General features: G+C 45.7%; 1 protein-coding gene across 1 annotated transcript in view; it reads left to right on the forward strand.

The window, feature by feature from the left end:
• LOC106592657 (CUB and sushi domain-containing protein 3) overlaps window positions 1–22,900 on the forward strand; it is a 369,408-nt gene that overhangs the window by 233,993 nt on the left and 112,515 nt on the right. Inside the window, 5 exon segments of the mRNA XM_082968525.1 lie at window positions 347–535; window positions 13,927–14,112; window positions 16,475–16,669; window positions 17,912–18,085; window positions 19,703–19,876. Of these exon segments, the coding sequence (XP_082824651.1) occupies window positions 347–535; window positions 13,927–14,112; window positions 16,475–16,669; window positions 17,912–18,085; window positions 19,703–19,876 (918 nt within the window).

Raw genomic sequence — 22,900 nt, forward strand, 5'->3', positions numbered from 1 at the left:
CCTCTCCATCTATTCTCTTCTCCCCATTCATCTCCTCTCCTCTCCCTCTCCCCTACCTCTCTCTCCTCTCCTCTCCTCTCCTCTCCTCTCCTCTCCTCTCCTCTCCTCTCCTCTCCTCTCCTCTCCTCTCCTCTCCTCTCCTCTCCTATCCTCTCCTATCCTCTCCTCTCCTCCCCCTCTCCCTCTCCCTCTCCCTCTCCCTCTGCCTCTCCCTCTCCCTCTCCCTCTCCCTCTCCTCTCCTCTCCTCTCCTCTCCTCTCCTCTCCTCTCCTCTCCTCTCCTCTCCTCTCCTCTCCCTCTCTCCTCTCCCTCTCTCCTCTCCTCTCCTCTCCTCACCTCTCCTCAGCGTTGTACTGCAGTACTCCAGACTCCCCCCAGCAGGGTTTTGTAGTGAGCCAGACTGGAGGACATCTCAACAGTGTGGTTCGTTGGGGCTGTGACCGGGGCTACCGGCTTATTGGAAAGGCCACAGCTGTCTGTAAGAAGACGGCCTATGGGTATTATACCTGGGACTCAACGGTACCTGCATGTCAAGGTAAGAGCTCTGAGCACTGTGTCTACTGGCTGGCTGGCAGACATTTCTTTCTTTCTTTGTCTAGGCTGTGTCCCAAAAGGCACCCTGTTCTCTATATTGTGTACTACTTTTGACTAGAGTCCTGTGGGTAGAGTCCTGTGGGTAGAGTCCTGTGGGGGGGAGTCCTGTGGGGTAGAGCCCTGTGGGGTAGAGTCCTGTGGGTAGAGTCCTGTGGGTAGAGTCCTGTGGGTAGAGCCCTGTGGGTAGAGTCCTGTGGGTAGAGTCCTGTGGGTAGAGTCCTGTGGGGTAGAGTCCTGTGGGGTAGAGCCCTGTGGGTAGAGCCCTGTGGGTAGAGCCCTGTGGGTAGAGTCCTGTAGGTAGAGCCCTGTGGGTAGAGTCCTGTGGGTAGAGTCCTGTGGGGTAGAGTCCTGTGGGGTAGAGCCCTGTGGGTAGAGCCCTGTGAGTAGAGCCCTGTGGGTAGAGCCCTGTAGGTAGAGTCCTGTGGGGTAGAGTCCTGTGGGGTAGAGCCCTGTGGGTAGAGCCCTGTGGGTAGAGCCCTGTGGGTAGAGTCCTGTGGGTAGAGTCCTGTGGGTAGAGTCCTGTGGGTAGAGCCCTGTGGGGGGGAATCCTGTGGGGTAGAGCCCTGTGGGGTAGAGCCCTGTGGGTAGAGCCCTGTGGGTAGAGTCCTGTGGGGTAGAGCCCTGTGGGTAGAGCCCTGTGGGTAGAGCCCTGTGGGTAGAGTCCTGTGGGTAGAGCCCTGTAGGTAGAGCCCTGTGGGTAGAGTCCTGTGGGTAGAGCCCTGTAGGTAGAGCCCTGTGGGTAGAGCCCTGTGGGTAGAGTCCTGTGGGTAGAGTCCTGTGGGTAGAGCCCTGTGGGTAGAGCCCTGTGGGTAGAGCCCTGTGGGTAGAGTCCTGTGGGTAGAGTCCTGTGGGTAGAGCCCTGTGGGGGGGAATCCTGTGGGGTAGAGCCCTGTGGGGTAGAGCCCTGTGGGTAGAGCCCTGTGGGTAGAGCCCTGTGGGGTAGAGCCCTGTGGGTAGAGCCCTGTGGGTAGAGCCCTGTGGGTAGAGTCCTGTGGGTAGAGCCCTGTAGGTAGAGCCCTGTGGGTAGAGTCCTGTGGGTCCTGGTCAAACGTAGTTCACTATATAAGGAATAGGGCAACATTACAGACGCAGTCCTGGTCAATTCTCTCTCTTCCACCAGGCCGACAGGCCCTATGTCTCACCCTCATTTCCCCAGCACTCTCCTCATCACAGAGAGTAGTTAGTCGTGTATGCCGGTCTCTCTACAGCCCCTATAACAGAGAGTAGTTAGTCGTGTATGCCGGTCTCTCTACAGTCCCTATAACAGAGAGTAGTTAGTCGTGTATGCCGGTCTCTCTACAGCCCCTATAACAGAGAGTAGTTAGTAGTGTATGCCGGTCTCTCTTCAGCCCCTATAACAGAGAGTAGTTAGTCGTGTATGCCGGTCTCTCTACAGCCCCTATAACAGAGAGTAGTTAGTAGTGTATGCCGGTCTCTCTACAGCCCCTATAACAGAGAGTAGTTAGTCGTGTATGCCGGTCTCTCTTCAGCCCCTATAACAGAGAGTAGTTAGTCGTGTATGCCGGTCTCTCTACAGCCCCTATAACAGAGAGTAGTTAGTCGTGTATGCCGGTCTCTCTTCAGCCCCTATAACAGAGAGTAGTTAGTCGTGTATACCGGTCTCTCTTCAGCCCCTATAACAGAGAGTAGTTAGTAGTGTATGCCGGTCTCTCTTCAGCCCCTATAACAGAGAGTAGTTAGTAGTGTATACCGGTCTCTCTTCAGCCCCTATAACAGAGAGTAGTTAGTAGTGTATACCGGTCTCTCTTCAGCCCCTATAACAGAGAGTAGTTAGTAGTGTATGCCGGTCTCTCTACAGCCCCTATAACAGAGAGTAGTTAGTCGTGTATGCCGGTCTCTCTTCAGCCCCTATAACAGAGAGTAGTTAATCGTGTATGCCGGTCTCTCTACAGCCCCTATAACAGAGAGTAGTTAGTAGTGTATGCCGGTCTCTCTTCAGCCCCTATAACAGAGAGTAGTTAGTCGTGTATGACGGTCTCTCTTCAGCCCCTATAACAGAGAGTAGTTAGTCGTGTATGCCGGTCTCTCTACAGCCCCTATAACAGAGAGTAGTTAGTAGTGTATACCGGTCTCTCTTCAGCCCCTATAACAGAGAGTAGTTAGTAGTGTATACCGGTCTCTCTTCAGCCCCTATAACAGAGAGTAGTTAGTAGTGTATGCCGGTCTCTCTTCAGCCCCTATAACAGAGAGTAGTTAGTAGTGTATGCCGGTCTCTCTACAGCCCCTATAACAGAGAGTAGTTAGTAGTGTATGCCGGTCTCTCTTCAGCCCCTATAACAGAGAGTAGTTAGTCGTGTATGCCGGTCTCTCTACAGCCCCTATAACAGAGAGTAGTTAGTCGTGTATGCCGGTCTCTCTACAGTCCCTATAACAGAGAGTAGTTAGTCGTGTATGCCGGTCTCTCTACAGCCCCTATAACAGAGAGTAGTTAGTAGTGTATGCCGGTCTCTCTTCAGCCCCTATAACAGAGAGTAGTTAGTCGTGTATGCCGGTCTCTCTACAGCCCCTATAACAGAGAGTAGTTAGTAGTGTATGCCGGTCTCTCTACAGCCCCTATAACAGAGAGTAGTTAGTCGTGTATGCCGGTCTCTCTTCAGCCCCTATAACAGAGAGTAGTTAGTCGTGTATACCGGTCTCTCTTCAGCCCCTATAACAGAGAGTAGTTAGTAGTGTATGCCGGTCTCTCTTCAGCCCCTATAACAGAGAGTAGTTAGTAGTGTATACCGGTCTCTCTTCAGCCCCTATAACAGAGAGTAGTTAGTAGTGTATACCGGTCTCTCTTCAGCCCCTATAACAGAGAGTAGTTAGTAGTGTATGCCGGTCTCTCTACAGCCCCTATAACAGAGAGTAGTTAGTCGTGTATGCCGGTCTCTCTTCAGCCCCTATAACAGAGAGTAGTTAATCGTGTATGCCGGTCTCTCTACAGCCCCTATAACAGAGAGTAGTTAGTAGTGTATGCCGGTCTCTCTTCAGCCCCTATAACAGAGAGTAGTTAGTCGTGTATGACGGTCTCTCTTCAGCCCCTATAACAGAGAGTAGTTAGTCGTGTATGCCGGTCTCTCTACAGCCCCTATAACAGAGAGTAGTTAGTAGTGTATACCGGTCTCTCTTCAGCCCCTATAACAGAGAGTAGTTAGTAGTGTATACCGGTCTCTCTTCAGCCCCTATAACAGAGAGTAGTTAGTAGTGTATGCCGGTCTCTCTTCAGCCCCTATAACAGAGAGTAGTTAGTAGTGTATGCCGGTCTCTCTACAGCCCCTATAACAGAGAGTAGTTAGTAGTGTATGCCGGTCTCTCTTCAGCCCCTATAACAGAGAGTAGTTAGTCGTGTATGCCGGTCTCTCTACAGCCCCTATAACAGAGAGTAGTTAGTCGTGTATGCCGGTCTCTCTACAGTCCCTATAACAGAGAGTAGTTAGTCGTGTATGCCGGTCTCTCTACAGCCCCTATAACAGAGAGTAGTTAGTAGTGTATGCCGGTCTCTCTTCAGCCCCTATAACAGAGAGTAGTTAGTCGTGTATGCCGGTCTCTCTACAGCCCCTATAACAGAGAGTAGTTAGTAGTGTATGCCGGTCTCTCTACAGCCCCTATAACAGAGAGTAGTTAGTCGTGTATGCCGGTCTCTCTTCAGCCCCTATAACAGAGAGTAGTTAGTCGTGTATGCCGGTCTCTCTACAGCCCCTATAACAGAGAGTAGTTAGTCGTGTATGCCGGTCTCTCTTCAGCCCCTATAACAGAGAGTAGTTAGTCGTGTATACCGGTCTCTCTTCAGCCCCTATAACAGAGAGTAGTTAGTAGTGTATGCCGGTCTCTCTTCAGCCCCTATAACAGAGAGTAGTTAGTAGTGTATACCGGTCTCTCTTCAGCCCCTATAACAGAGAGTAGTTAGTAGTGTATGCCGGTCTCTCTACAGCCCCTATAACAGAGAGTAGTTAGTCGTGTATGCCGGTCTCTCTTCAGCCCCTATAACAGAGAGTAGTTAATCGTGTATGCCGGTCTCTCTACAGCCCCTATAACAGAGAGTAGTTAGTAGTGTATGCCGGTCTCTCTTCAGCCCCTATAACAGAGAGTAGTTAGTCGTGTATGCCGGTCTCTCTACAGCCCCTATAACAGAGAGTAGTTAGTCGTGTATGCCGGTCTCTCTACAGCCCCTATAACAGAGAGTAGTTAGTCGTGTATGCCGGTCTCTCTTCAGCCCCTACAACAGAGAGTAGTTAGTCGTGTATGCCGGGCTCTCTACAGCCCCTATAACAGAGAGTAGTTAGTCGTGTATGCCGGTCTCTCTTCAGCCCCTATAACAGAGAGTAGTTAGTCGTGTATACCGGTCTCTCTTCAGCCCCTATAACAGAGAGTAGTTAGTAGTGTATGCCGGTCTCTCTTCAGCCCCTATAACAGAGAGTAGTTAGTAGTGTATACCGGTCTCTCTTCAGCCCCTATAACAGAGAGTAGTTAGTAGTGTATGCCGGTCTCTCTACAGCCCCTATAACAGAGAGTAGTTAGTCGTGTATGCCGGTCTCTCTTCAGCCCCTATAACAGAGAGTAGTTAATCGTGTATGCCGGTCTCTCTACAGCCCCTATAACAGAGAGTAGTTAGTAGTGTATGCCGGTCTCTCTTCAGCCCCTATAACAGAGAGTAGTTAGTCGTGTATGACGGTCTCTCTTCAGCCCCTATAACAGAGAGTAGTTAGTCGTGTATGCCGGTCTCTCTACAGCCCCTATAACAGAGAGTAGTTAGTAGTGTATGCCGGTCTCTCTTCAGCCCCTATAACAGAGAGTAGTTAGTAGTGTATGCCGGTCTCTCTTCAGCCCCTATAACAGAGAGTAGTTAGTAGTGTATGCCGGTCTCTCTTCAGCCCCTATAACAGAGAGTAGTTAGTAGTGTATGCCGGTCTCTCTTCAGCCCCTATAACAGAGAGTAGCTAGTCGTGTATGCCGGTCTCTCTTCAGCCCCTATAACAGAGAGTAGTTAGTAGTGTATGCCGGTCTCTCTTCAGCCCCTATAACAGAGAGTAGCTAGTCGTGTATGCCGGTCTCTCTTCAGCCCCTATAACAGAGAGTAGCTAGTCGTGTATGCCGGTCTCTCTTCAGCCCCTATAACAGAGAGTAGCTAGTCGTGTATGCCGGTCTCTCTTCAGCCCCTATAACAGAGAGTAGCTAGTCGTGTATGCCGGTCTCTCTACAGCCCCTATAACAGAGAGTAGTTAGTCGTGTATGCCGGTCTCTCTTCAGCCCCTATAACAGAGAGTAGCTAGTCGTGTATGCCGGTCTCTCTTCAGCCCCTATAACAGAGAGTAGTTAGTCGTGTATGCCGGTCTCTCTACAGCCCCTATAACAGAGAGTAGTTAGTCGTGTATGCCGGTCTCTCTTCAGCCCCTATAACAGAGAGTAGTTAGTCGTGTATGCCGGTCTCTCTTCAGCCCCTATAACAGAGAGTAGTTAGTCGTGTATGCCGGTCTCTCTTCAGCCCCTATAACAGAGAGTAGTTAGTCGTGTATGCCGGTCTCTCTTCAGCCCCTATAACAGAGAGTAGTTAGTAGTGTATGCCGGTCTCTCTTCAGCCCCATGTCAGTAGCTGAACTTCTGATTGAGGAGAATGTTCTGCCAAGTAGAAACAGAACAGAAATCAATCGTCTTTTGTTCTGTCAATTCCACCTCCTTTAGATGACTCTGGCTAGCTAACTTCCTTCCTGATTACCATGCAGTCTGTGGACAGTGTGTGCCTCCCAAATGGCACCCCTATTCCCTGTAGATAGTGCACTACTTCCTATGGGCCCTGGTCAAAAGTAGTGCACTAAATAGGGAATAGGGTGCCATTCGGCACGGAACCCATTTTTTTCCTGTGTCGGTTCCGTAACAGCGTTGTTGTGTTCCGTTCACCTAATTGGGTTCTTTGTTACCCTGGGAACCACACATTGTAGAAGGTGTCATGTCATTCTGTTCTTCCCCGTCCTGAAGCACTGCAGCGTTAACACCACGGTCTGTTCAACTAACACAGACAAGATCCATTATGCTGAAGCTGTGATTATATGTTACTACCGCTAAAGATCATGTAGCGTAACCTGGGATATAACTGTCACAATGCTAGTCTAGTCACCCACAACCAAATGAGCTCCTAAGGTGGTAACTAGACTCTAACACATCACTTTCCCTTGTTGTTCCTAGGGTGGTAACTAGACATGGTGGTTGTCTTTCTCTTGTTGTTCCTAGGGTGGTAACTAGACATGGTGGTTGTCTTTCCCTTGTTGTTCCTAGGGTGGTAACTAGACATGGTGGTTGTCTTTCCCTTGTTGTTCCTACGGTGGTAACTAGACATGGTGGTTGTCTTTCCCTTGTTGTTCCTAGGGTGGTAACTAGACATGGTGGTTGTCTTTCCCTTGTTGTTCCTAGGGTGGTAACTAGACATGGTGGTTGTCTTTCCCTTGTTGTTCCTAGGGTGGTAACTAGACATGGTGGTTGTCTTTCCCTTGTTGTTCCTAGGGTGGTAACTAGACATGGTGGTTGTCTTTCCCTTGTTGTTCCTAGGGTGGTAACTAGACATGGTGGTTGTCTTTCCCTTGTTGTTCCTAGGGTGGTAACTAGACATGGTGGTTGTCTTTCCCTTGTTGTTCCTACGGTGGTAACTAGACATGGTGGTTGTCTCTCCCTTGTTGTTCCTACGGTGGTAACTAGACATGGTGGTAGTCTTTCCCTTGTTGTTCCTAGGGTGGTAACTAGACATGGTGGTTGTCTTTCTCTTGTTGTTCCTAGGGTGGTAACTAGACATGGTGGTTGTCTTTCCCTTGTTGTTCCTAGGGTGGTAACTAGACATGGTGGTTGTCTTTCCCTTGTTGTTCCTAAGGTGGTAACTAGACATGGTGGTTGTCTTTCCCTTGTTGTTCCTAGGGTGGTAACTAGACATGGTGGTTGTCTTTCCCTTGTTGTTCCTAGGGTGGTAACTAGACATGGTGGTTGTCTTTCTCTTGTTGTTCCTAGGGTGGTAACTAGACATGGTGGTTGTCTTTCCCTTGTTGTTCCTAGGGTGGTAACTAGACATGGTGGTTGTCTTTCCCTTGTTGTTCCTAGGGTGGTAACTAGACATGGTGGTTGTCTTTCCCTTGTTGTTCCTAGGGTGGTAACTAGACATGGTGGTAGTCTTTCCCTTGTTGTTCCTAGGGTGGTAACTAGACATGATGGTTGTCTTTCCCTTGTTGTTCCTAGGGTGGTAACTAGACATGGTGGTTGTCTTTCCCTTGTTGTTCCTAGGGTGGTAACTAGACATGGTGGTTGTCTTTCCCTTGTTGTTCCTAGGGTGGTAACTAGACATGGTGGTTGTCTTTCCCTTGTTGTTCCTAGGGTGGTAACTAGACATGGTGGTTGTCTTTCCCTTGTTGTTCCTAGGGTGGTAACTAGACATGGTGGTTGTCTTTCCCTTGTTGTTCCTAGGGTGGTAACTAGACATGGTGGTTGTCTTTCCCTTGTTGTTCCTAGGGTGGTAACTAGACATGGTGGTTGTCTTTCCCTTGTTGTTCCTAGGGTGGTAACTAGACATGGTGGTTGTCTTTCCCTTGTTGTTCCTAGGGTGGTAACTAGACATGGTGGTTGTCTTTCCCTTGTTGTTCCTACGGTGGTAACTAGACATGGTGGTTGTCTTTCCCTTGTTGTTCCTACGGTGGTAACTAGACATGGTGGTTGTCTTTCTCTTGTTGTTCCTAGGGTGGTAACTAGACATGGTGGTTGTCTTTCCCTTGTTGTTCCTAGGGTGGTAACTAGACATGGTGGTTGTCTTTCCCTTGTTGTTCCTAGGGTGGTAACTAGACATGGTGGTTGTCTTTCTCTTGTTGTTCCTACGGTGGTAACTAGACATGGTGGTTGTCTTTCCCTTGTTGTTCCTAAGGTGGTAACTAGACATGGTGGTTGTCTTTCCCTTGTTGTTCCTAGGGTGGTAACTAGACATGGTGGTTGTCTTTCCCTTGTTGTTCCTAGGGTGGTAACTAGACATGGTGGTTGTCTTTCCCTTGTTGTTCCTAGGGTGGTAACTAGACATGGTGGTTGTCTTTCCCTTGTTGTTCCTAGGGTGGTAACTAGACATGGTGGTTGTCTTTCCCTTGTTGTTCCTAGGGTGGTAACTAGACATGGTGGTTGTCTTTCCCTTGTTGTTCCTAGGGTGGTAACTAGACATGGTGGTTGTCTTTCCCTTGTTGTTCCTAGGGTGCAGGTGTCTTTAAGTAGTGTGTTTTTATAATGTGTTTAGGATCGTTGTCTGTCTAATCATTGCTGATGATTGTGGTGATCAAACAATTTACCAGGTTGGCATCAATGAAGTTCTACTCTACTCTACTCTACTCTATTCTACTCTACTCTACTCTATTCTACTCTACTCTATCCTACTCTACTCTATTCTACTCTACTATACTCTATTATACTCTACTCTACTATACTCTATTCTACTCTACTCTACTCTATTCCACTCTACTCTACTATACTCTATTATACTCTACTCTACTCTACTATACCCTATTCTACTCTACTCTCTTCTACTCTACTCTCTTCTACTCTACTCTACTCTACTCTTCTCTATTATACTCTACTCTACTCTATTATACTCTACTATACTCTATTCTACTCTACTCTCTTCTACTCTACTCTACTCTATTCTACTCTACTCTCTTCTACTCTACTCTACTCTATTTTACTATACTATACTCTATTCTACTCTACTCTACTATACTCTACTCTACTCTATTACTCTACTCTACTCTACTCTACTCTACTCTACTCTACTCTACTCTACTCTACTCTCTTCTACTCTACTCTATTTTACTATACTATACTCTATTCTACTCTACTCTCTTCTACTCTACTCTACTCTATTTTACTATATAGGTGAATGTAATGGTGGTGGTCCATGTTGTTTCTAACGCCCCCAGGTGTCCTAAAACAGAGAATCAAAAAGCTAGATGGTGTGTGTTATTGCTATCTAAAGCTGTTTTAATGGTAGATATCATAGAGAAGAGGCTATTAGGGGTTAAACAACACTGTGTAATCAGGTGGAACGTGGGAGGAACAAAATACCTTGTACTTTATGTCACATCTGTAAGTGAATATAATGGCAGTGTAACCTAAATCATAACCATGAATTAATCTATAGGTGAATATAATGGTAGTGTAACCTAAATCATTTCCATTAATTAATCTATAGGTGAATATAATGGCAGTGTAACCTAAATGATGAATTCTCTCTGCTATGAAACAGTTGTAGTGTACGTCAATGGAACCATATGAACAACTACATAATGCCACTACATACATTACTTGATCATAATTACTACCAGAACGAGGGGATCATTCGGGAAAGGTATCTCTCTGTGATCGGGTCGTCTGAAAAGAACGACAACGTAAACACTAAAAATGATTTATTTCCTCTAAATCATTATCTCTAATGGCGTAGTGTTTTAGCAAGACAGAGCTGTGGGAAATTACACCCCGTAAGTACTTGTTAATTAGCTCTTCATGAACCGTCTATCCAATTCATTTCCATGTAATTCTTCGACACAGTTATTACCTAGTAGTTGCCTAGCAACTAGTCATTATCTGGTAACTATGAACTACCTAGTAGCTAGTAATTACCTATGAACGAGTAATTACCCAGTCACTATTAACTACCTAGTAACTAGTAATGACCTAGTCACTATTGACTACCTAGTAGCTAGTAATTACCTAGTCACTATTAACTACCAAGTAACTAGCAATTACATTTAACTAGCAATTACCTAGTAATTATGAACTACCTAGTAGCTAGTAATTACCTAGTAACTATTATATACAGATTAACTAGTAATTACTATTAACTGCCTAGTAACTAGTAATTAGCTAGTAAGTATTAACTAACTAGTAACTAATTACCTATTAACTATTAATGACATAGTAACTACCTAGTAACTGGTAATTGCCTTGCATCTATTAACTAGCTAGTTCAGGAATGAAGAAGGCTTTGTAGAAGGAAGTGCAACCAGTCACAGATTTAAATTACTAGGATGGCAACTGATACCTGTATTTAAATGTGAGGTGATAGAGTAGTAGAATATACCTGATGGGTTGAGTCTGAGGTATCTGGGAGTTTAGATGGGTTGAGTCTGAGATATCTGGGAGTTTAGATGTGTTGAGTCTGAGATACTGCTCTATGATGATACATTAACATGGCTATAACCCTAATGTCACAGTAGATAGGTCCCCAGATCCTCAAAAGGTTTTTCAGCTGCACCATCGAGAGCATACAAGGCGGTTGCATCACCGCCTTGTATGGCAACTGCTCGGCATCTGACTGTAAAGCGCTACATTTAGGCGCAGGGAACCTGTCGATCCAGCTGAGGCGCGGGAACCTGTCGATCCAGCTGAGGCGCGGGAACCTGTCGATCCAGCTGAGGCGCGGGAGCATGGCGACCTAGAGCACCGGAGAGAGAGCATACGTGACAGTACCCCCTCCCCGGCGTGTTCGGCTCCAGCCGCAGGACGCCAACCACAGGGACGATCCCGGGGATCAGGAGCGGGCCGGTCGCCTCCGCTGAGGCGCAGAAACCTGACGAACCCGGCTGAGGAATGAGAGCCTTATGAGCCGGCCGAGACCTCCCCGGTTGCCTCGGTCGAGGCACGGGAACCTGTTCACCAGCTGAGGCAGCGGAGCCTATCGAGCCAGCTGAGGCATGGCAGCCTGTCGAGCCAGCTGAGGCATGGCAGCCTGTCGATCCCGCTGAGGCATGGCAGCCTGTCGATCCCGCTGAGGCATGGCAGCCTGTCGATCCCGCTGAGGCATGGCAGCCTGTCGAGCCAGCTGAGGCATGGCAGCCTGTCGAGCCAGCTGAGGCATGGCAGCCTGTCGATCCCGCTGAGGCATGGCAGCCTGTCGATCCCGCTGAGGCATGGCAGCCTGTCGAGCCAGCTGAGGCATGGCAGCCTGTCGAGCCAGCTGAGGCAGGGGAACCCGTCGATCCTGCCGAGGCATGGCAACCTGTCGAGCCAGCTGAGGCAGGGAACCCGTCAAACCGGCTGAGGCCTCCCAGGTAGCTCCGGTTCTGACACCCGGACCCGACATCATCTCCAAAACAAAAAAAAACAAAAAAACACCCCCTGATGCTTCCCTTTGGTGAGGCGTCATTCTGTAACGATGTGCGCTGAGAGTCAGGAAGCAAGTTCAGAGAGTGAGTGTTTTAATAAATAAACGAAACATAATACAAAACAAGAAACACCGACATGACACAGAAACAGAAACAATGACTCCTGGGGAAGGAACCAAAGGGAGTGACATATATACAGGGCAGGTAATCAGGGAGGTGATGGAGTCCAGGTGATGTGTCATAATGCGCTGATGCGCGTAACGATGGTGACAGGTGTGCGCCGTAACGAGAAGCCTGGTGACCTGGAGACCAGAGAGGGAGCACATGTGACAGCTTGTAAGTAAGCATTTCACGGTAAGGTATACCTACACCTGTTGTATTCGGCGCGTGTGACAAATAAAATTGGATATGATTTGCATTGAGGCTTTAAAACGACAAAGTTTTGCTCTCTACCTCATGGCAAAATGTGTAAAATTGCAGAATATTAGCTTTCAAGTTGCAACAACAACAAAAAAAATCTCTCTACCCCCTATGACAAAATATGTAGAATTGCAGGAAATTAGGTGGAAAACTGAAGAAAAAAAATGCTCTCTTCGATGCCATTAGACGGGCCTTTAAAATGTTCCTTCCCCAGTGTCCGGGACATGGTTTGTCCAACCATTCACTGCCAGAGTTCTAGTAAAACTCTTTGTATGTTATTTTATCTCAGTCAAGTTGTGTTCTGATTATTCAATAAGGGTAATAACCGGATGAATTTATTATCACAGAAGAGGTCCCCCCGCACCCAAGGCGGTTGAGAACACCTGCTCTAATTGGACTAAATTGGGACTGTAGATCTTTTATTCTTTGAAGTGTCACTAATGTTCTGTGGAGAGTGACGTTATGGCACCTCCGTGAAATGCTTTAAATAACGGAAGATTAACGTCACAAATATCCATCAATACTGGCTGTCTGATTTCGCAGGACATTTGTCTCAATGTAATGGCTACAGTTTATTGCTCTTAGCTCCATTTAACTGTGATGTGTGTATGACTGTAATCTGATTCACTGTACCAATCAGTTCATGTGTAATCTATCCCATATTTAACTGTGATGTGTGTATGACTGTAATCTGATTCACTGTACCAGTCAGTAATCTATCCCATATTTAACTGTGATGTGTGTATGACAGTAAGCTATCCCATATTTAACTGTGATCATGTGTGTGTGTGTGTCTGTGTGTGTGTGTGTGTGTGTGTGTGTGTGACAGTAGTCTGTGTGTGTGTGTGTGTGTGTGTGTGTCTGTGTGTGTGTGTGTGTGTCTGTGTGTGTGTGTGTGTGTGTGTGTGTGTGTGTCTGTGTGTGTGTGTGTGTGTGTTTATGTGTGTGTGTGTGTGTGTGTGTGTGTGTATATGTGTGTGTGTGTGTGTGTGTGTGTGTGTGAGTTTATGTGTGTGTGTGTGTGTGTGTTTATGTGTGTGTGTGTGTGTGTGTGTGTGTGTGTGTGTATGTGTGTGTGTGTGTGTGTGTGTGTGTGTGTGTGTGTGTGTGTGTGTGTGTGTGTGTGTGTGTGTGTGTGTGTGTGTGTGTGTGTGTGTCCCAGTCGTTCACAGAGAGGATGTTGATGTTTCTCCATCTTGTCTGTGATGATAAACGTTTCTCTCCACCGTATCTAATCACTTTGCTCTTCCGTCTCCTCCCGGCTGCTCAGCGCCTGGAAAAATCCTTGATGCACGCTCACTCTGTGTGTCTCCTTTGTCTGTGTCTGTGTGTGTCTGTATGTGTGTGTCTGTATGTGCCTGTGTGTGTCTGTGTATTTGTGTGTGTGTGTGTGTGTCTGTCTGTGTGTGTGTGTGTGTGTGTGTGTGTGTGTGTGTGTGTCTGTGTATTCGCCTATGTGTGTGTGTGTGTGTGTGTGTGTGTGTAGTGTGTAGTGTGTGTGTGTGTGTGTGTGTGTAGTGTGTAGTGTGTGTGCCTGTGTGTGTGTCTGTGTATTTGCCTGTGTGTGTGCGTGTGTGTGTCTGTATTCGCGTGTGTGTGTGTGTGTGTGTCTGTATTCGCGTGTGTGTGTAGTGTGTGTGTGTGTGTGTGTGTGTGTGTGTGTGTGTGTGTCTGTATTCGTGTGTGTGTGTGTGTGTGTGTGTGTGTGTGTTGTGTGTGTGTGTGTGTGTGTGTGTGTGGTGCAGATGCCTGCCTCATGTTTCTCCCCGTGTCTGTGTTTCTCCCCCTACCCCCCCCCCAGCCGTGTCGTGTGGAGCGCCCACTGCGCCCCTGAATGGAGGTGTGCAGGCTGTTGATTACTCCGTTGGTACACGTTTAACCTACTTCTGCAACAACGGCTTCAGGCTCTCCTCCAAGGACCTCACCACCACCGTCTGCCAGCCTGATGGCACCTGGAGCAACCACAACAAAATACCCCGCTGCCCAGGTAAGAGATGAGATTAACACACACACACTCATGGAGCAACCACAACAAAATACCCCGCTGTCCAGGTAAGAGATGAGATTAACACACACACACTCATGGAGCAACCACAACAAAATACCCCGCTGTCCAGGTAAGACAAGAGATTAACACACACACACTCATGGAGCAACCACAACAAAATACCCTCGCTGTCCGTGCAGGTAAGAGATGAGATTAACACACACACACTCATGGAGCAACCACAACAAAATACCTCGCTGTCCAGGTAAGAGATGAGATTAACACACACACACTCATGGAGCAACCACAACAAAATACCTCGCTGTCCAGGTAAGACAAGAGATTAACACACACACACTCATGGAGCAACCACAACAAAATACCTCGCTGTCCAGGTAAGAGATGAGATTAACACACACACACTCATGGAGCAACCACAACAAAATACCCCGCTGCCCAGGTAAGACAAGAGATTAACACACACACACTCATGGAGCAACCACAACAAAATACCTCGCTGTCCAGGTAAGAGATGAGATTAACACACACACACTCATGGAGCAACCACAACAAAATACCTCGCTGCCCAGGTAAGACAAGAGATTAACACACACACACTCATGGAGCAACCACAACAAAATACCCCGCTGTCCAGGTAAGACAAGAGATTAACACACACACACTCATGGAGCAACCACAACAAAATACCCCGCTGCCCAGGTAACACAAGAGATGCACTTTGCAGTACCAGCCTGTCTGTCTGCTTCCTAATGGAAGAGATTAAACTGTCCCCCTTTTGGTGAGGTGCTGACTAATGGAAGAGATTAAACTGTCCCCCTTTTGGTGAGGTGCTGACTAATGGAAGATAGATTAAACTGTCCTCCTTTTGGTGAAGTGCTGACTAATGGAAGACAGATTAAACTGTCCTCCTTTTGGTGAAGTGCTGACTAATGGAAGAGATTAAACTGTCCCCCTTTTGGTGAGGTGCTGACTAATGGAAGAGATTAAACTGTCCTCCTTTTGGTGAAGTGCTGACTAATGGAAGACAGATTAAACTGTCCTCCTTTTGGTGAGGTGCTGACTAATGGAAGAGATTAAACTGTCCCCCTTTTGGTGAGGTGCTGACTAATGGAAGATAGATTAAACTGTCCTCCTTTTGGTGAGGTGCTGACTAATGGAAGAGATTAAACTGTCCTCCTTTTGGTGAGGTGCTGACTAATGGAAGAGATTAAACTGTCCCCCTTTTGGTGAGGTGCTGACTAATGGAAGAGATTAAACTGTCCCCCTTTTGGTGAGGTGCTGACTAATGGAAGAGATTAAACTGTCCTCCTTTTGGTGAGGTGCTGACTAATGGAAGAGATTAAACTGTCCTCCTTTTGGTGAGGTGCTGACTAATGGAAGAGATTAAACTGTCCTCCTTTTGGTGAGGTGCTGACTAATGGAAGATAGATTAAACTGTCCCCCTTTTGGTGAGGTGCTGACTAATGGAAGAGATTAAACTGTCCTCCTTTTGGTGAGGTGCTGACTAATGGAAGAGATTAAACTGTCCTCCTTTTGGTGAGGTGCTGACTAATGGAAGAGATTAAACTGTCCTCCTTTTGGTGAGGTGCTGACTAATGGAAGATAGATTAAACTGTCCCCCTTTTGGTGAGGTGCTGACTAATGGAAGAGATTAAACTGTCCTCCTTTTGGTGAGGTGCTGACTAATGGAAGACAGATTAAACTGTCCCCCTTTTGGTGAGGTGCTGACTAATGGAAGATAGATTAAACTGTCCTCCTTTTGGTGAGGTGCTGACTAATGGAAGAGATTAAACTGTCCTCCTTTTGGTGAGGTGCTGACTAATGGAAGAGATTAAACTCATAACTTCTCTCCATCGCACTCATCTCAACGAGTCGCCGTAGTATTTGACCAAAACTCGTGTTCTATTGTTGTGTTTGTGGTCCCACAGTGCTCTGATATGAAAGCATTAAACAATAGAAGTGGGTCCGTATATTTACATGATCGTGTGTGTTCCTGTTTCTTGCTGTATTCTTTGAAATGAGTTTTGGGGTCTTATGCTGGGTTACTGTAAAAACACTTTGTTTATATGAATAATAGATGTGATTGATTGAATATTTATCTTGTCCCACAATGGCGGAATTCCCCATTCTGGGATCGTTCTCCCTGGACCATGAGTTTACTATTGTTGTGTTTGTGGTCCTACAGTGGAGGTATATTGACTGGTTACATGGCCCCCTAGCTCCATCCCTCAGCTCTACACCAGAAGAAGTGTTGGGGGCTGCTGTTTGAAGTTTTTTGTTTTCAAATCCCAGACTGTAGCTTTAACATGTTGTTTTTTTCTTTGTGTTTGTGGTCCCACAGTGGTGGTATGTCCCAGTCTGGGCTCCTTCTCTCTGGACCACGGGAAGTGGACGATCGTCAACGGGTCCAGCTATGAGTTCAGAACCAAGGTGGTCTTCAGCTGTAACCCGGGTTACTACCGGCTCGGCCCCGCTCACATCCAGTGCTTGGCCAATGGGGCGTGGAGCTGGAGGAACGAACGACCTCGATGCAGAAGTGGGTGGTGACATTTTTACCACTGGTCTAGTCTTGATCAAGTCTTCGTTGTGAAGAGATGTCTCTATGTTGTCATGGGAACTATTGTAGGAGGTCTTGATAGATTCAGATTGTTTTCTCTTTAAACGGTGTGTGTGTGTGTGGGTGTGGGTGTGTGTGTGTGTGTGGGTGTGGGTGGGGGTGGGGGGGGGGGGGGGGGGGGGGGGGGGGTGGGGGGGGGGGGGGTGGTGTGTGTGTGTGTGTGTGTGTGGGTGGTGAGAGTATTGAATGAGTATTGAACCATTCAGTAATGATTTAAAAGACGTCTCTATACAGAGCACCACCACTAGAACATTTAAGGTGTTGAACAAAAAGGGAACAATTATCCAGCTGTGAAATAGTCAATGAGTTCTGTTTTATCTCACTAAGGTCAATGGGGAAGATATAAATTACTGTTGACGTGAAGTAAGCCAACTATCTCCTCTGCTCTATGCTCTCCACTGTCTCTCTCTCTCTGCTGTCCCCTGTCTGTCTCTCTCTCTGCTGTCCCCTGTCTCTCTCTCTCTCTCTCTCTCTCTCTCTCTCTCCCCTGTCTTCTCTCTCTCTGCTGTCCCCTGCTCTCCCCTGCTTCCCCTCTCTCTCTCTCTGCTCTCCCCTTGCTCTCCCTGTCTCTCTCTCTCTCTCTGCTGTCCCCTGTCTGTCTCTCTCAGTCCCCTGTCTCTCTCTCTGCTCTCCCCTGTCTGTCTCTTCTCTCTCTCTCCCCTGCTGTCCCCTGTCTGTCTCTCTCACTCTCTCTCTCCCTGCTTCCCCTTCTGCTCCCCTGTCTGTTCTCTCTCTCTGCTCTCCCCTGTCTGTCTCTCTCTCTGCTCTCCCCTGTCTCTCTCTCTCTCTCTTCCCCTGCTGTCTCTCTCCTCTCTGCTCTCCCCTGTCTCTCTCTCTCTCTCCTGTCCTCTCTCTCTCTCTCTCTCTCTCGCTCTCTCTCTCTCTCTCTCTCGCTCTCCCCTGTCTGTCTCTCTCTCTGCTCTCCCCTGTCTTCTCTCTCTCTGCTCTCCCCTGTCTCTCTCTCTCTCTGCTCTCCCCTGTCTCTCTCTCTCTCTCTCTCTGCTGTCCCCTGTCTGTCTCTCTCTCTGCTCTCCACTGTCTATCTCTCTCTCTGCTCTCCCCTGTCTCTCTCTCTCACTCTCTGCCTTCCCCTGTCTCTCTCTCTCTCTCTCTCTCTCTCTCTCTCTCTGGTCTCACCTGTCTGTCTCTTTCTTATTGCAGTCATTTCCTGTGGAGAGCTGCCCACTCCTCCTAATGGGAGAAAGATTGGAACTCAAACTACCTTTGGAGGGTCGGCCATCTTCAGCTGCAACCCTGGATACATCCTGGTGGGATCCACCGTGAGGGAGTGCATGCTGTCAGGACTGTGGAGCGGCATAGAGACTCAATGCCTGGGTAGGGACTCCCACTCTAGCCTGGGTACCAGTCTGTTTGTGTCATCATGCCACTACTTGCCACTCCTTGTCATGATAGCATAGACATATCTGGGACCGGGAAAGTCCTATTCTCCTTCCTTCCTTTCCTATTTATTTAGTGGGATAGACAGGCTTCTACTAAAGCAGATGTATTGTAGCTAGAGGTCATGTGATTATACTGCGTGATGGTATCAGACAGTACTTGAGGAATATATAGAGAATATACACTGAGTTTACAAAACATTAAGAACACCTTCCTAAACTTGAGCTGCACCCCCTTTTCACCTTCAGAACAGCCTCAAGTTGTCGGGTCATGGACTCTACAAGGTGTCGAAAGCGTTCCACAGGGATGTTGACTCCAATGCTTCCCACAGTTGTGTCAAGTTGGCTGGATGTCCTTTAGGTGGTGGACCTTTCTTGATACACACAGGAAACTGTTGAGTGTGAAAAACCCAGCGGCGTTGCAGTTCTTGACACAAACCGGTGCACCTGGCACCTACTACCATACCCCGTTCAAAGGCACTTCAATATTTTATTTTGCCCTTTCACCCTCTGCATGGCACACATACACAATCCATGTCTCAACTATCTCAAGGCTTGAAAACTATTATTTTACCTGTCTCCTCCCCTTCATCTACACTGATTGAAGTGGATTTAACAAGTGACGTCAATAAGGGATCATAGCTTTCACCTGGATTCACCTGGTCAGGCTGTTATGGAAAGAGATGTTTTGTAAAATCTGTGTATAGATAATATATAGAGAATTTATAGAGGATATTTATCAGATTTATAGAGAATATATAGAGGATATATAGAGAATATAAAGATAATATTTAGAGGATATATAGAGGATATTTAGATAATATATGGGGGATATATAGAGGATATATAGACGATACATAGAGGATACATAGAGGATATATAGAGGATACATAGAGGATATATAGAGGATATATAGAGGATACATAGAGGATATATAGAGGATATATAGAGGATATATAGAGGATACATAGAGGATACATAGAGGATATATAGAGGATACATAGAAGATTTATAGAGGATATATAGAGGATACATAGAGGATACATAGATAATATATGGGGGATATATAGAGGATATGTAGAGGATATATAGAGGATATGTAGAGGATATGTAGAGGATATGTAGAGGATACATAGAGGATACATAGAGGATACGTAGAGGATACGTAGAGGATACATAGAGGATACATAGAGGATACATAGAGGATACGTAGAGGATATGTAGAGGATACGTAGAGGATACGTAGAGGATATATAGAGGATACATAGAGAATATATAGAGGATACATAGAGGATATGTAGACTACTTTACTTCTCCTTTCTTGGATGTCTGACGGTACATGACTGTGTCTGAAGTGACTCCATATTCCCTATAGAAAGCACTGCTTTTGACTAGAGTAGTGGACTTCATAAGAAACTAATAAACAGGATGCCATTTCAGACTTGCCCCATGTGTTTAACTTTGCACGTCGTGGTAAATATTGTTGTAAAAGTGACTATATGCTAAATACATTTGATTGATTGATTGATTGATTGATTGCCCCCCCCCCCCCCAGCTGGTCACTGTGGTATCCCGGAGCAGATTGTGAATGGCCAGGCGATAGGGGAGAACTTTGGTTACAGAGACACCGTGGTCTACCAGTGTAACCCAGGCTTCAGACTCATAGGATCCTCAGTACGCATCTGCCAGCAAGACCACCTCTGGTCCGGACAGCTGCCGCTTTGTGTCTGTAAGTGTTCACCTCGACTCTACTGGTCTGTACATGCTGTTATATCTATCCTACTGGTCTGTACATGTTGTTATATCTATCCTACTGGTCTGTACATGCTGTTATATCTATCCTACTGGTCTGTACATGCTGTTATATCTACCCTACTGGTCTGTACATGTTGTTATATCTACCCTACTGGTCTGTACATGTTGTTATATCTATCCTACTGGTCTGTACATGTTGTTATATCTATCCTACTGGTCTGTACATGTTGTTATATCTATCCTACTGGTCTGTACATGTTGTTATATCTACTGGTCTGTACATGTTGTTATATCTACTGGTCTGTACATGTTGTTATATCTATCCTACTGGTCTGTACATGTTGTTATATCTACTGGTCTGTACATGTTGTTATATCTACTGGTCTGTACATGTTGTTATATCTACCCTACTGGTCTGTACATGTTGTTATATCTATCCTACTGGTCTGTACATGTTGTTATATCTATCCTACTGGTCTGTACATGTTGTTATATCTATCCTACTGGTCTGTACATGTTGTTATATCTATCCTACTGGTCTGTACATGTTGTTATATCTATCCTACTGGTCTGTACATGTTGTTATATCTATCCTACTGGTCTGTACATGCTGTTATATCTATCCTACTGGTCTGTACATGTTGTTATATCTATCCTACTGGTCTGTACATGTTGTTATATCTATCCTACTGGTCTGTACATGTTGTTATATCTACCCTACTGGTCTGTACATGTTGTTATATCTACTGGTCTGTACATGTTGTTATATCTATCCTACTGGTCTGTACATGTTGTTATATCTACCCTACTGGTCTGTACATGTTGTTATATCTATCCTACTGGTCTGTACATGTTGTTATATCTACCCTACTGGTCTGTACATGTTGTTATATCTATCCTACTGGTCTGTACATGTTGTTATATCTATCCTACTGGTCTGTACATGTTGTTATATCTACCCTACTGGTCTGTACATGCTGTTATATCTATCCTACTGGTCTGTACATGTTGTTATATCTACTGGTCTGTACATGTTGTTATATCTACCCTACTGGTCTGTACATGTTGTTATATCTACCCTACTGGTCTGTACATGTTGTTATATCTACTGGTCTGTACATGTTGTTATATCTACTGGTCTGTACATGTTGTTATATCTATCCTACTGGTCTGTACATGCTGTTATATCTACTGGTCTGTACATGTTGTTATATCTACTGGTCTGTACATGTTGTTATATCTACTGGTCTGTACATGTTGTTATATCTATCCTACTGGTCTGTACATGTTGTTATATCTATCCTACTGGTCTGAACATGTTGTTATATCTACTGGTCTGTACATGTTGTTATATCTACTGGTCTGTACATGTTGTTATATCTATCCTACTGGTCTGTACATGTTGTTATATCTACTGGTCTGTACATGTTGTTATATCTATCCTACTGGTCTGTACATGTTGTTATATCTACCCTACTGGTCTGTACATGTTGTTATATCTACTGGTCTGTACATGTTGTTATATCTACTGGTCTGTACATGTTGTTATATCTATCCTACTGGTCTGTACATGTTGTTATATCTACCCTACTGGTCTGTACATGCTGTTATATCTACCCTACTGGTCTGTACATGCTGTTATATCTACCCTACTGGTCTGTACATGTTGTTATATCTATCCTACTGGTCTGTACATGTTGTTATATCTACCCTACTGGTCTGTACATGTTGTTATATCTATCCTACTGGTCTGTACATGTTGTTATATCTATCCTACTGGTCTGTACATGTTGTTATATCTACCCTACTGGTCTGTACATGCTGTTATATCTATCCTACTGGTCTGTACATGTTGTTATATCTACCCTACTGGTCTGTACATGTTGTTATATCTACTGGTCTGTACATGTTGTTATATCTATCCTACTGGTCTGTACATGTTGTTATATCTATCCTACTGGTCTGTACATGTTGTTATATCTACCCTACTGGTCTGTACATGTTGTTATATCTACCCTACTGGTCTGTACATGTTGTTATATCTATCCTACTGGTCTGTACATGCTGTTATATCGACCCTACTGGTCTGTACATGTTGTTATATCTACTGGTCTGTACATGTTGTTATATCTACCCTACTGGTCTGTACATGCTGTTATATCTACCCTACTGGTCTGTACATGTTGTTATATCTACCCTACTGGTCTGTACATGTTGTTATATCTACTGGTCTGTACATGTTGTTATATCTATCCTACTGGTCTGTACATGTTGTTATATCTACCCTACTGGTCTGTACATGTTGTTATATCTATCCTACTGGTCTGTACATGTTGTTATATCTATCCTACTGGTCTGTACATGCTGTTATATCTATCCTACTGGTCTGTACATGTTGTTATATTGACCCTACTGGTCTGTACATGCTGTTATATCTATCCTACTGGTCTGTACATGTTGTTATATCTATCCTACTGGTCTGTACATGTTGTTATATCTATCCTACTGGTCTGTACATGTTGTTATATCTATCCTACTGGTCTGTACATGTTGTTATATCTACCCTACTGGTCTGTACATGTTGTTATATCGACCCTACTGGTCTGTACATGCTGTTATATCTATCCTACTGGTCTGTACATGTTGTTATATCTATCCTACTGGTCTGTACATGTTGTTATATCTATCCTACTGGTCTGTACATGTTGTTATATCTACCCTACTGGTCTGTGCATGCTGTTATATCTATCCTACTGGTCTGTACATGTTGTTATATCTATCCTACTGGTCTGTACATGCTGTTATATCTATCCTACTGGTCTGTACATGTTGTTATATTGACCCTACTGGTCTGTACATGCTGTTATATCTATCCTACTGGTCTGTACATGTTGTTATATCTACCCTACTGGTCTGTACATGTTGTTATATCTATCCTACTGGTCTGTACATGTTGTTATATCTATCCTACTGGTCTGTACATGTTGTTATATCTACC

This window comes from Salmo salar, chromosome 02 (genome assembly GCF_965601325.2).
Source record: "Salmo salar chromosome 02, fSalSal1, whole genome shotgun sequence".
Lineage (NCBI taxonomy): Eukaryota > Metazoa > Chordata > Actinopteri > Salmoniformes > Salmonidae > Salmo > Salmo salar.